We start from the raw sequence: 14,863 nt of genomic DNA on the forward strand, positions 1-14,863 counted from the left end.
CTTCCATACAACTCAGACAACATACTAGGTCCGAAATGATTTTCATACTTACTTGAAAAATTGTGATGTGTTGGTGGTCTTTAGCGGGGTATAAATTAAGTTCTTCCAAAAGGACTGTGAGGCATTTATGTTTTCAAGGATACCAATACTTATTGGTCTTTCTCAGCGAAGAATTCATCACAACTCATTGAATCAAAACCATAACGTCCATATTTAGACTTGGAATCAGGCGAATTCTTTTTCGAATCTTCATAAAGTAATAACGTGCGCTTAGCATGCGCTGGTCGAAGACCAGCTCCTGTGCGACAGTAAATTCCTTTTTGCATAGAGTACCATGCTGGAGATCTACTGAACACTTACCTTTAGCAGAGTTCATCATGTCGCAATTGTAGGAGTTCTTACTGAACACTGCCCAATAGGCATCCATGAGGTAAAGCTAAGAATCTTGACGGACCCTAGTTGTCACTGTTGTTTGTTGGAGGGTGAGGTGGAAACCTCTAGGGGCTTTCTCTCCATCGTCCAGCCTTTGCACGACTGAAGCTGACACATCTCGGTAGTCTTACTTTCGGCAAACCAGATGACATAGCCGAAACGTCTTAACAAATTTGTGATAGGCCCAAGGTACATTGTTGATTTGTAAGGGTCTTATGATCCAATAGAGGAGATTTTAAGTATTATAAATTATCCAAATGAGATCCATGTTGGGATCGACCTCTCAACCTACCCTAACCTAATAACTTGGATAACCTATTAATTGTAAATAGAGTTTCATTTGAAGGTTCGAAATCGTTTGGTTCGTGACAAAACTTATGTGGATGGCTGGTCACAGCAACAATTTTGCAAGTAAAGACATTCTGTTGTCCTCTTGATCTTTGCTGTTGGTCGCTTGAACCTCTCAGGAGTTCGGGGAGCACTGTTCAATCGTTAGCACGTGGACGATTTGAAGGTTCTTCCGGTGCAGGCTGAATCGTAAAAGTATAGTGAGCGCCTTATCCTCAGGAAGGTTCCACTCTTTTGAGTTTAAGGGGTCCAGGATGGTCAACGTTCGTTACCGGCTGGCTTTATTAGTATTTACTTTTCCTACTTATGGTTAGTGAATCAAATATTAGGAATAAATAACTTATGCTTCCAAACGTAATGCATGGAAATCAGCTGTGTGTCTAAACAAGCTCTCGGGGTCTTCGAGTGCTAGCATAATTGAAACCACTCGCTTAAGTTGGAAGACGTCCTTTCACGGGAATTATTTCTTTGTAACTTTTAAGAGCAATTACTTGAAAACATACTTATATTCACATTCTACATTCACTGCCAAAAAAGCACACAAAATAAAATGCTTTGGCATTGTAAAATTAAAAATTACGATCCCACAGTTATATCAGCCGCCAATAATCTCACGAACCACCGGTGAATGTTAAATTTAATGAAAACCCATAAAATGCTTGAGCGAAAGGTAAGTGATAGTAAATAAAAACAACACAAATGCTAGGGTTTTTTTTTCAAATCATGCGCTTTAAGCAGTTCAGAAGAAAGAATGGTATTAGACACAAACACTAAAGAAAATAGAGAAAGGAAAATAGAAATATATTTGGGTGTATATGTGCATGATAAATAATGTAGGGAAAAAATACCAAATAATACCAAAACAAATGCACAATCAACGATCATTCGAACCGACAGGCCGTTTAATTCGTTTCGAACCTCGACTTTTCTCAATGCTTACTATTCAAATGTACAACAATAATAAATAGCATACACACGGGAAAATACAATAGGTAGAGTAAAGGAAGGCAATACCAAATTCTTAATCTCGATTTGTTATGGTCGTGCTGAGCATAAAAACTAAAGGTTTAAATGGACAGCAAGCAGTGGATTTGTAATAATATGCTTTATTTTGCTCGATTTCTTTTTTCTTACATTCGTTCTTTACAAACAATACAATTATTTCGAGCCGAGTGGTCAATGGTTGTGGGATTTACAAAAAAAAAGACATGTATTTGTTGTTAAATATCATTTATTTCATTTACATATAGTGTGGTGGAGTAAAATAGTAACACGATTGTGAATGTAATCAGCAATAATAATTAAAAATTATAATTTTTTTTTAGAATTTTTTTGATAATTATTGTTGTTTTTTTATTGTTTTTTTTTTGTTAAATTTTTGTGATTTAATTTTTTTGGTGGTCTCGATGATGCTTTCAAATATGTTAACATATTTCTTTTATTATTTTTTACAAAATATTTTTGAAAGGAAAATTTGAAATGAATATTAAATAAAGATATCGTATTTTTTAATGTTTGTTACGGTATTTGTTTTAATATTTAATATTTTTAATTTTGTTTTAAATTTGATTATTTCTTTTCATTTTTTTATATTTAATATTGATAGGTTTTTAATTTTATTATTATTTGTTTTATTTCATTAATTATTATTTTTTATTTAATTTGATTAATTATTTGTTAATTGGAATAAAAATAAATATATTTTTTAGTCTTTTCGGCATATTTAATTTGCACAAAATCAGTTTTTACTTCGTCTTTCACTTCCTGTTACTATATTTCACATAATTTTTTATCAGTACTTTGTAATATTACTTGATTTCTGATGTTTTTTTTACACCCTAGTGTAGATTAGATACTGTTTTTAAGCTATTTATCAAAAACACTTAAATTTTAAAAGGATTGATAATGTTGTTCAACACTGTACTCATATCACGAGTACAATATCATATCATTTATTAAAAAAAAAAACCTTTGTTAAAAATAAAAAAAAATATATCTGCCAAAAAAACTAAAAATAAGTGTCATTCGACACCAGTTTATATCTTCAAAATCAAACATACGCACTACATATAATATGTATGTATGTATGTATGTGTAATATATTTTCTACTATACCACATACATTTATAATTTTTTCTCACTTTATCATTACGTGTTTGTTAAATATTCCTACACACATATTTCGAAAAAGTAACAAAGTATCGTCCTTTCCCAACATTTGCCACAATGCACAAAATTACGTCTTACAAAGTGCCATTTCTTGTACTTATTTGTATGTTACTCATGTTACACACGTTCGTTCGATCAGTCGCCCGATCGCTAGAACGCTCGCCAGCACGACCCGCCGTTGAGATTCTACGATTTGATAAATTGAAATGCGTGTTTGTTATAACGAACACATCCTGTTCTCCAAACAAACTGCATGTTTTTCGTAAGCGTAATGCAGTTATGCGTTTGTTGTTGTTGTTGTACTTCACACTGGGGAATTGTAATTTACTGTTTTGCCTTTGAAAAATGTAAGGATCCAGCTGGAGTGATACTGAGATTTTGTTATTGTGACTCAAAGTAGTGAAGTGATTTAATCTTTGAGGAATTTTTGTATATTTGTTGTTGTTAGAAGAGTTTTAAAATGGTGGTAATATTTTTTGAAAAAAAAATTTCAAATTTTTCATTTGATTAACAATGAAATATTTTTTGCTATTTTTTTGAAAGTGTAAATATTATCGATAAACAGTTAGCGACATTTATAATCGGGTGTTTAAACGTTTGGCAGATATACTATGCGTACAGGCGCACAATTAATGTAATAATTTTTTATTATTTAGTTTCTCATAAATTTATAAAAATTAAAATACAAAATATTTAAATATATAAGTATATATAATACATATATTCATATTATTTATAACACTAAAATCAATTTGTTTTGTTTCTTTTTAGGTAAGTTCAACTGAAAGTAAACAATTTATTCTTACATGAATTAAGTATATGCGGGCTGAGAAACATATTTTTTGAAATGTAAGTTGCTAAAAGAAAAAAATAATAGAAACCAAAATTTCTATAATGATTTTAAAATGAATCTTCACCTGAATTTTTCACTTGTTTACAGCATAAAATATTAACAAATGTTGCCGGTTTTTAGGATTTCAGTCATTCCCGTCGAGCAAGTTGCTTCTGAGATCACTATTTCGTTGCTCTATCAATTCACATTCTTTATTTTTATAACCAGCTGTTGCAATCGAAACGCTGTCTTGTTTCTCACAATGTATTCTTTACAAAATTAATAGCAAAAGTAGATGCAAGTAAAAGCGTATATGGCGTATATTGTACTTTTCCAACTCAGATAAGCATTGTAACTTGCTTTCTATAGACATATTCGGTAACGCATACAAAACTCTCAAAGGTGTTTCCAATTGTGTCATAAATACGCCACAGGTGATCACTGAACGAGATTTTCTTTTGAAGAACAGTCTTCACTTGTGCTCGTTGCCCTAAATCATCTGTTCGCCACAGGTACCGAATTGCATAAATCTTTCTAATAGTGTACACCTACAAAAGCGTGAGGATTTTGTATTCTATATAATATTGTGCACGCTGTTTTACGAATTGATTACAAAAAAATAAAATAAAGAGACAAAAGCGCAGAACATCTGTTTTAAAATGCTATATGTGTTCTAATTTATGGCTGTTTTGTATTAGAAAAAATTGAAGCGCTAAGAAAGTCAATAAGATTCTCTTCTAATGATGTGCATTTTCATTTTTTTCGGTAAAATTTATGCACATTTTTTCTTCACGCTGAATTTTGTCATAATATGTTCGCAGCCTTATGAGACTTTCAGCGTTTCACTCTTATCAGTTATCGACTTTCGATATTATCGTTCTCATCCATATAGTGTTTTATGTACTCGGTGGTTAAATAATTTGTGTAAATATAAATTTCAACGTATTTCGAAGTGGCTACATTTTTTTAGTGAAATTAATACACATTTACAAGTTTTTAATTCAAATCGAAATATTTTAATGGAATTATTGCCCTTTGCGCTCACACTTTTATTGCAGCAGTTTCGTACGTTGCTTTTATATGTACTGTTCAAATTTATATTTTTATAATTGTATTGATTAGCTAATTTTAACTGCCAATAACGTCTGTTATGCTATTATATTTATTGTTACCTCTTATCGACCGGTTTTTTCATATTTCTAAATATCTGATAAACCTAGGTTTTTAGTTTGCCAATAAAATTGTGTGACTGCCAACCCTTCAAAACCCGATCAACCAAACCCGATATTTTCCTAGAAAAGGCGTACTGATTACAATAGCTATCAGTTGTATAAAAATAATTGTAATAAATTTGCGTTGCGCAGGGTTTCCTCACATATTTTAATGCTTTTATTAGTGTTCATATTATTTATGATGTTTTGAATGTGTCGCTGATGCGTAATCTTATCTAAGAAAAGGTAAATAAATGTGTGAGCGAAATATTGTTATTATTTTTTCTCTTGGCATAATGTATGTAACTATGGCATAGCATATACATACATATGTATTTATTTATCGCAGAGCGTTACGCTATATTTTCAGACCAGTTTATCGAAAACAATAAAGTCGCAACTTTGAACGTTTGACTGTTTTCATTATTGCGGGATATTGGTAGAAGAAAAAGTATTTATGAATATATGTATGAATTGGGAAAATTATATGGGACTGAGGCACTTCTATAGCGGTGCGACATTTTTATATATTTTTCTTGCGAAAATTTTTAAAAATATTTTTTTCTGCGAACGAATTTTAAATTCTAAAACTAGTTTAAATTATAACCCAGCTGAGATCGTTGTTTTGTCGATATTTGCCTATTATTGGATTGATTCGTTGAGTACTACAATTCTTCCGATCAATATTTATTTGCACTAAATATTTGTTTCTAAATTATTATTTTTAAATTTTCTTCAGTAATTGAAAATTTTTTTCCAATTCATTTTTTATATTGTTTTATTTCATACTTATTTTATTTAATTGATTTTATTGAAACAAATAATAGCTTAAGATTTTCAAAATTAATAATTTTCTCATTTCTAATTTTTTTATTTCTAATTTTTTAATAAATTTTTATTTTTTTCATAAATTAATTTTTTGATAAGTTTCTGATCTAATGCTAAAATTTGATATATATTTTTTGTATATTTTGTTTTGTTTTCATTGTTTTAATTTAATTTTATTGAACGAAATAATAGCTAGAGATTTTCAAAATTAAACATTTTCTTATATCTGATTTTTTAATTTTTGATTTGTCAGCAAATTTGAAAAAATATTTTTTTGCAAACTAAGTTTTTTTGTTTTTTTTGGTAAAATTTTATATTTTTTTTAGTATATTTCTTTAATTTCCTATATTTTTAATTTAATTTAAAGCTATTGGAAAAAATGTTTGGATAAATATGTTATAAAATTAAATATTATCTTATTTCTGTTTTTTTTTTTTTAATTTTTAATTTCTTAATAAAAACATAAAAGAAATATTTATCAAATAAAAACATTTCATTTATTAAATAAAGTGTTCAAGCTGTAAATATATTTATTCAGTACATTAATTGTATAAATTTCGTATCTGAAAACAATCTAAATAATTAATAATTAATTTTAGATTTTGTGTTTTTTAATATTGTATATTTATTTTGTATTTACACTATTAACTTATATTAATTTTATTAAAAAATTGCCTCTAAGAATTTTTCTAAATTTAATTATATTCTTATTGATTTTTATTTTTTATTTTTAGTTTCTCAATTCCGTTTTATTAAACTTTGTGTTTTACTATATTTTTACGCTTTTTATTTTAATGCTTATTTTTTTTTATAAATCAACTATTTTTATCTTCATTTCTCAATAAATTTAATACATTATTTACTTTGTTATATTTGAATACATTTTTTTGTAAATTTTTTGATTTGATAAAAACATTTTTTTTGAATTTTTTTTTTTATTTAATTTTTCATTTCTCAATACATTTAAATATATTTTTTGCTTCTTTATATTTTTATTCTTTTTTTGTAATATTTTTTATTTGATAGATAGTTTTTGGTTGTATTTTATTTCAATTGTTTTTTTAGTTTTTATTTTTATTTTATTTTTATTTTTTAATTTTTAATTTTTATATATAAAATTATAATTTATTTTATTATTTTTATTATTTTTTTTTATAATATATTTTTTTAAATTTATAAATAAATTTTATTATTTTCTATTTTTTATTTAATTTTTTTTTAATTTGAATTTTTTATTATTTTTATATTTTAATTTTTAACTTCGCATTTAAATTAAATAAGTTTTCTTTTGTAATTTTTCTATATATATTTTTTGTAATAATGTATTTTTTTTAATTTTTTTTTCCTTTCAACAATTTGTGTATTTAAACCCAGCTACTGGTGCTGCTATCAATTGTACTCTTCGCGCATAATGCAATTTTCATTCAAGCATCCGCCCATAAATCAAAATCTCTCCAAACAATAAACGTCATCGCTCACATTTCATGAACCATACAAACATAGATACATACATATGTACGTAATTATATATTTTTCAAACGTTTTGCTCATTTCGTACGTTTTGCAAATTTTAATAAGTAACTTTTTTTGTTTGCATTAAGTCGTCATGCTGTGCTGTCTTCCGCTCCAGCCACACACACTTCCCAAGTTGCTTCGATAACACACCTCAGCTCACCATACTCGTGACTTTTATCATACAGACATATACTATATATCGATTATTTTTCGCTTGTTTATTTGCGTTTCGTGTTTGTCACTTTACCAGTAGCTAATTGCTTAAGTGACTGCCACGTCCGTCCAGTCCGTCCGGCAGTCGATACGGTAACTAATAATGTCAGCAATTTCTGTCTGTCTGTCTGTACGTATTTTGTGTTTTGTTTTCACCTTCGATTGTGCTATGGCATGGCAGTAAGTTGAGTGGTAGTCGCATAATTTGTCGTCATTATTAATGCTTAATCAGTAATTACCGCAAGCCAACATACGCATAATTAATTACAGCTGAAAAAAACGCTAAGCGCGGAGCTGAAAAAAATAAAAAATTATGTGTGATCAATTTTCACTCGTGTGCAAATATTTATGCCTATTCCTGTTTTTTACACAAAAAAAAAAAAAACAATTTATACGTTACACTTTACGCTTTAATGTGTTTATTCGACGTTGCTTGTATTTGCTCTCGTGCGTAGTTCGCATATTTTTGCAAAATAATCGCTGTGTTTACTGTTTTAAAGAGGTCATTGTCTCTTATTGGCTGCGAAAGAATAAAAATTGAGAAAAAATTATTTTTCATGTAATATTTTTTGACAAAAGTAGAGTAAAATGCTGAGAAATGACATTAAAACTGCTTAGCTGTCATTTTAGTGGCGAACGCCGGTGCCTTATAAATGGATTTAAACTTAATCGCTTCGTATATTTCACGAAGTAGCGCATAGGCCGGCATAGCGTACAGTTGAGACTTGATTCCTAATCAATAAAGTTAACGAAATCTGTGACTGAGTGCTTTCATTAAATATAATAGATCATGAAGTTCCTAATTTCTTCACTGCTACTGTTAGCTGTCACAACAACGCTTGCATACGTCACTGAAGAGGAAATGCCAAACGAAGATGGCGTGCTTGTGCTGACCACCGCTAATTTTAAGCGTGTCATAGAAGCCAATGATTTTGTCTTGGTAGATTTCTACGCACCATGGTGCGGTGCTTCCATCGCGCTTACGCCCGAATTCGCTAAAGCAGCGCAGTTTTTAGCTGAATGGCGTTCGCCCATCAAGTTGGCCAAAGTCGATGTGACCGTCTCGAGCGAGTTGGACACATATTTCCAATTGCGTCAATATCCCACCTTGAAGTATTTCCGTCGTGGCGTTCCCTTTGAATATAATGGCGGTTATCGGGCAGCTGATATTATTGCATGGCTTAATGCAGTGCAATGAGAAAAGAATTTGAAATATTAAATATTAGTTTTTATTTAAATTAACCCATTTTTTATATGCTATAAAATAAAATTTTCCATTTGCTTAATTTGTGTTTTATTTTGACAGCAAACCGGAAGCAACTTAATGCCATATCCGTTATAAACCCGTGAAATTATCCAAAACCACAACCAATTATATACTTATAAAAGTCTTCACAGTCTTTTTAAGTCCGCTGAGATATCCAGCGTTGTCATAAAAGTCCATTCAATAATATCAAATTTTCTCAAACTCTCAAACACACTCGTTTTGGCGTGCGGTCGCACTGCAATCATAACTGTTGTCCAAATAAATCTGTAATATGAGCGTGTGTAAATAATATTATTTTGACAAAAAATGTCAGCTACTGTTCAGCAAATGCAGTCAGTCGGCGGTTTCAATGACCATTTCAGGCTTTAACGCTTCGTATCCAACTCATGCGCCGATCCGATCGGCAATCAAAGTCGTCGCTGAAGTGTGCCAGTCCGTTATGGTTTGTGTTGTGATGCTTTGATGAGTTTTGCTGCCATTTAGCGTTTGTCAGTTTGTTTTGATTTTGTTGTATTTTTTTGTTTTTTTTTTTCTTATCATTTGATTCGTTCATTTTTTGCCGGTCGTATGTGCTTGCAATTAAAATGAAGCGCTTAGCTTAAATTCAATCGTCGCTTGGCAAAATGTGTTCAAATGAGTGAATCAAGTAATTGCCGGACAGATTGACAGTCGTGGGACCAGCTGTCGCCAGTGCTGTGCCACTGTTTTGCAGCAGCGAAAATAAAAGTTAAAGCTTATTATTATTGTTGTTGTCATTAATTGAATTGTAGGCCAATAAGCAGGCAGCGGCATTAAGTGCTATATATCTTTTTGTGTTTAACGTATGTGTGTAAACTGTAAGCCGATTTGAAAAAGTGCAATAGCAGCTGGCAGCTAGCGGAAGAGCGGTCTTTTTTTGAAACACAGCTGATTTTTTATTTATTATTGTTAGTATTTTTTTTATTTTTTATCTTTCCTAACAACAACAAAGCCAAAAATTAAGCTATAATGCATTTGCATTAAATTTTTTGCCTTCTAGCATGTTTTGACACAATTTCCAACCTCAAACCGGATATAATTTTGAGCTTAGCGAAAATATCTGAAAAGCTTTAAATTTGAAGTAATTATCAGAAATATTATGATAATTGCACAAATTTAAGAAAATATGTATACAGCTGTTTGACTGTTTTTTGGCTTTTGCTAGTGAGCATCAATTATATCGAAATCGATTACTATCCTTTGTCGGGGTTGCCTATGCCGATTAGTGCGGATTTAATTCAAAATAATTAGGGTTTATTAGTGTTTAATTTTTTTTTAATATTTTGTGAAAATGAAATGAATTATTTCAATAATAATGGTATTAATTTCAATAATAATACTAATATCAACAAAAAAATATTTGTTTTGTCACTGCTTGAACAAATTTTTTTTATCAGAAATTAAAATTATTAATATTAACAGTTTTTGAAATATATATAAAAACTATAAAAATTAGATTTCAGAAAAAATATTTTTTTTTACTCCTAAAAACATATTTTTTTAAATTATTAAATTAATAAAAGTTTAAAGTTTTTGAAATAAAAAAGTTATAAAAGTTAATTTCAAATAAAAAAACATATTTTTTGTTATCAGAAAAAAAATTTATTTTGATTTAATAAAGAGTAAAAATATTTTGTAGTTTACTTATGGAAACATTTTTATTTTACATTTTTGTAAAACATTTTTTTTAAAACCTTTTTTTAATTTTTTTTTATTTTTTTTTTATTTTTTTTTAATTTTTTTTTTTTTTTTTTTTTTTTTTTAATTTTTTTTTTTTTTTTTAATTTCTTTTTATTTTTTTTAATTTCAAAAATTTTTTTATTTAAAAAAATTTAATTTATTAATTTTTTATATATATATGTACATACATACATACATGTGATTTCATTTCTTTCAATTTTGTCTGCAACGCGGCTAAAAATTCCTTTTTTTTTTACACAGTTCCGCTCTTCTCGCTGAGCGCGGCCGTGCGCGTGTCGTGTCGTCACTAATCACTTTGCTCGTCAGAGTCTCAACTTCTTCGGCTATAAAATAACAAAAATACGTACAAATGGACACACATATATTCTCTGAGTTATTTCTATTTTTGTAGTCGCTGCCTGGAAGTTCATGTTTTTTAGCTCTTATTTTACATCTTGCTTTTATAATTTTTTTTTATTTTTTCGTATATTTTTTTATGTGCTTCCGATTGTACACTTTGTGTTGTAGTTGTTGTTGTTGCTATTTTACACAGTGTTTATCAAGTTGATGGGTCTTTATTTTGATTAATCATCAACAAATTTCAGCGGAATTGTTATTTTTAAATGCTTTTCATTTAAGAAACAAATTTCGTGCCTCCCAAAGTCAGAGATGCCAGCTTTGTGTGCGTTGTGTTGTGTTGCGAAGGTGTTTTGGCTGATAGTTTTCATTTCATTTTTCTGCTGTTCTGTTTTTGTTTTGTTCATTACAAATTAATGAAGTGAAAATTAGTGTGCGTCACAGTGTAGCTTTTCTGGCAGCACGCGAAAGTGTAAAGCAACAACAATGTCGAGAAATGTTGGAAAATGTAATTAGAACTTTTGATTACTTGTTGTTGACTAGAATTTTGAATAATGAGCGTTGACAGGTCGAGTGAGAGGGACGGGAGGCAAGTAAATGTTAGCATGCAGACGTTTAAGATTAATTATTTGCGCTAAATGATTTTTGAGACTGTTTTTAAACAGACATATTTTAGTTATATAATGTATCTACACAAATGTGTTTCATTAAAATTTACAAATTTACTTATGTATATACATATGTATATATAACTTAAAAAAAGCACCAAAATTTAGGAAAATTTAAATTTGTAAGAAATTATAATTTTTGTTTTTACATTATAACATTTTGTAAAATATTGAAAAACTAAAGAGTTGGATTTACAGTGACAGGTCAAATATATCGAAATCGATTAATTCCTTGGAAGATATTTTTTGTTAGAAATTTTTTTTTTGTAAATTTATTGTATATTTAGAATCTGTTTAATTATAAAAAAATTTAAATTACATTTAAATATTAAAAGATTTTTTAATGTAAAATAATTATGAAAATAGAAAATTTAAATATTTTTTTATATTACTATAATATTTTATTTGTGTGTACTAATTTAATATTTTCAATACAAAAAAAAAAAAAAATAATAATAATTTTTTTATTAGAAGATACATTTTTATTTTTTTATATTAAATATAATTTTTTAAATCTAAATCTTTAAATTTCACTTCTAAAAATCCAATAAAATTAAAACAATTAATTTATAAACAAAAAATGTGATAAGAAATAATTTCCAAAATTTTCTAAAAAATTTGTCTTCAAAATTCAAAATTTAATATTTACATTATGTATTATATAATTACATGACATTAATGTACATTAAAACTATGTTTTTTTTCAAAATTAAGTTAACTGTTATTCTAAAACGCGCAATTATTAAAATTTTTAATATTTTTTATGAAGAATAAATTTTTTTTGAAAAATATTTGATATTAAATGAATTTTCTTTTTCGAAAAAAATGTTTTTTTTTCGAAATGTTTTTTCAAAAGATTAATTTTTAATTATTTTTTCGAAAAATAAAATTACATTCATGAAAAATTAAAATTGTTTTCGAACATTAATTTTTTATTTTATCTAATCATTTCGAGAAAAATGTTAAGACGTATGTACATACATATGTATGTATGTATTTAAAAATTAGAATTACTGGAAGAATTGCTAAAAGTAAGTTCGTAGAAAACATTAAACATTTTTGTTTTTTTTTCCAAATATTATTACAAAATATATTAAAAATATTGTTTTTTGAAAATTTAGTCATTTATTTTATTAAGAACGGACAATTATTCAAATATTTTAAAATATTTTATGAAAAATATTTTTCAAAAAAAGAAATTAATTTTTTTCTTTTTTTCGGAAAATGAATGTTTTTTGATATTTTTTTTTTTGCGAAAAAGTAATTTTTTTAAATAAATATTTTTTCGAACATTTTTTTTTAATTTATCTAATCAATTCCGGAAAACGTTAAGACAAATTTAAAAATATTTTGTTTTTTTTAAATATATGTATATTTATTTTTTTAATATTAATACTAAATATAATAAAAATATGTTTTTTTTTTTGAAAATTAAGTTAACCATTATTTATTAAGAAAGGGCCATTACATTTTAAAAATATTTAAATACTTTTTATAAAACATATTTTTTAAAAGAAACTTGAAAAATAAATAAGAATAAATAGGTAAAAATAAAATTAATGTTTTTGGTATTTTAAAATTTATTTTTTTTCGAAAAATTAATGCTTTTAATTATAATTATTTTTTCGAAAAATAAAAACTTTATTGAAAACTAGACATTTGTTCGAAAATTAATTATTAATTAAGTTAACCGTTATTTATTGAGAAAGGGCAATAATATATTAAAAATAATTAAATAATTGTCATAAAAAATATTAAAAAAAAACGTGAAAAAAACTATGTAATTACAATTAAATTGTTAATTTTTTTCATAAAATAAATGTTTTTGATCTTTTAAATTTTTTTATGTTTTTTTTCGAAAAATTAATGCTTTTAAATATAATATTTTTTTCGAAAACTAAATACTTTATTGAAAAATAAAAATTTGTTCTAAAATAACTTTTTTAAATTTACTTTTTACAATTTTAAGTTACAAGTAAATTTGAGTTCGTAATAATTTTATTTAAATAATTTAAATAAAAAAACATATCAAGAAATAAATGATTTTGGGTATTTTTTTTACCAAAAATTAATGTTTTGAAATATAATTATTTTTTCTAAAAATAATACTTCATTGAAAAATAAATTTTTTTTCGAAAAATATTTTTATAAATTTTTATTTTACAATTTTAAATTGCAAGTAAATCACAAATAAATATGCGTTCATACTTCCTCACGCAGAAATGTATGTTTGTATGTATGTATGCACATTTGTATGTATGTGGGTAATTTTTAATGCGAAACAGCCATAAAAAATCAGCGCTTTGCAGTGAAGCATTTTAACGCATTGCAACGCTTCAAACGCATATCCTGTGAAATATTCACAGTCACAGCGCGCTGTGTTGCATGCGAAATGTGCACACATGTGCATTTATAAATACAACACTAGAAATGTATGTAGGTAATATACATATGTATAAGCACATAAGCAGAAACCGTTTCCAAACAGTTCTCTCTTCTTTTTTATGATTTTTTGCTTTGAGGAACTGCAGTGCAAATCGTAAATCGCAAAAGATGGCAAACAAGAAGCAGCAGAACAGCACATTTTTATGCTCGAAACACATACATACATACCTATAAGAGTGTTTGTTTGTTGTTGGCTCGGCAGATCATTGCACTCATTCAGTTTACAGATAAATTTTATTTAAACAGTTTTCGTTGTTATTGTTGTTTTCTTTTACTGCCTGCTCCAGCACATTCGTCATGCCTTTCATTTTCGGTGCAAAGTCTGCAGCACATTGCAAGCGGTGAAGACCAACCATCCAGCCAGCCATTGCCATTACTTTCTGTCACAGTTCTTAAGACACTGCATTTTTTGGGCGATTTTCTTGTTGTTGCACTTACTTGTGTGCAGACATATTACATACCATGAGTGTATGTTGCTATTATTGTTGTTTGCTTTTTGTCACACCAAGTTGTGATGCGCCTCAAGAGTCTGCTGCGCAACACACACACACATACAAACAATCATATGTCTGCTTGAAAGTGTTGGCGTTCGTGGCGGGGCGCTGCAGCTGCTGGTGTCACTCAAAGGCAGCTGGAAGACTTCTTCCTGTCCCTGACTGCTACATATGATACATGTACATTGTGTGTATGTATGTATGTGTGAATTTGTCGGTATCACTTCGAAAATCCGTCCATCCGACACATTTGTATTTTCAGGGTTTGCTTGCTAAAACAACAACAACTATGGCAACGCCGATGGCTTAATTGAGTAAACGAATTTTTTAGCACAAAAGCAATAAGGAAGGTGAAAGGCAGCATTAAAATGTGAAAGAAAGAATCT

At 27.8% G+C, this 14,863-nt stretch overlaps 2 protein-coding genes across 5 annotated transcripts in view; both read left to right on the forward strand.

Moving 5' to 3' along the window:
* LOC126754150 (bone morphogenetic protein receptor type-1B) overlaps positions 1-14,863 on the forward strand; it is a 245,045-nt gene that overhangs the window by 167,021 nt on the left and 63,161 nt on the right. The window contains exon 1 of one of the 4 annotated variants that reach the window (XM_050466094.1): positions 4,786-4,846. The exons of the other annotated variants lie outside the window; for them this stretch is intronic. Within the exon in view, the coding sequence (XP_050322051.1) occupies positions 4,801-4,846 (46 nt within the window). The 5' untranslated portion in view covers positions 4,786-4,800. Of the gene's footprint in view, positions 1-4,785; positions 4,847-14,863 lie in introns of those variants that run through there. 4 annotated transcript variants of the gene reach the window in all.
* LOC126754153 (protein disulfide-isomerase-like) lies at positions 8,222-8,834 on the forward strand. The gene has a single exon (XM_050466098.1). It carries the CDS (start codon positions 8,339-8,341, stop codon positions 8,744-8,746), a length of 408 nt encoding a protein of 135 aa, XP_050322055.1. The 5' UTR covers positions 8,222-8,338; the 3' UTR covers positions 8,747-8,834.

This window comes from Bactrocera neohumeralis, chromosome 3 (genome assembly GCF_024586455.1).
Source record: "Bactrocera neohumeralis isolate Rockhampton chromosome 3, APGP_CSIRO_Bneo_wtdbg2-racon-allhic-juicebox.fasta_v2, whole genome shotgun sequence".
Taxonomy (NCBI): domain Eukaryota; kingdom Metazoa; phylum Arthropoda; class Insecta; order Diptera; family Tephritidae; genus Bactrocera; species Bactrocera neohumeralis.

Excerpts from the sequence above, each read along its gene's own strand:
- LOC126754153 (XM_050466098.1), top strand. The coding sequence starts at position 8,339 with ATGAAGTTCCTAATTTCTTCACTGCTACTGTTAGCTGTCACAACAACG.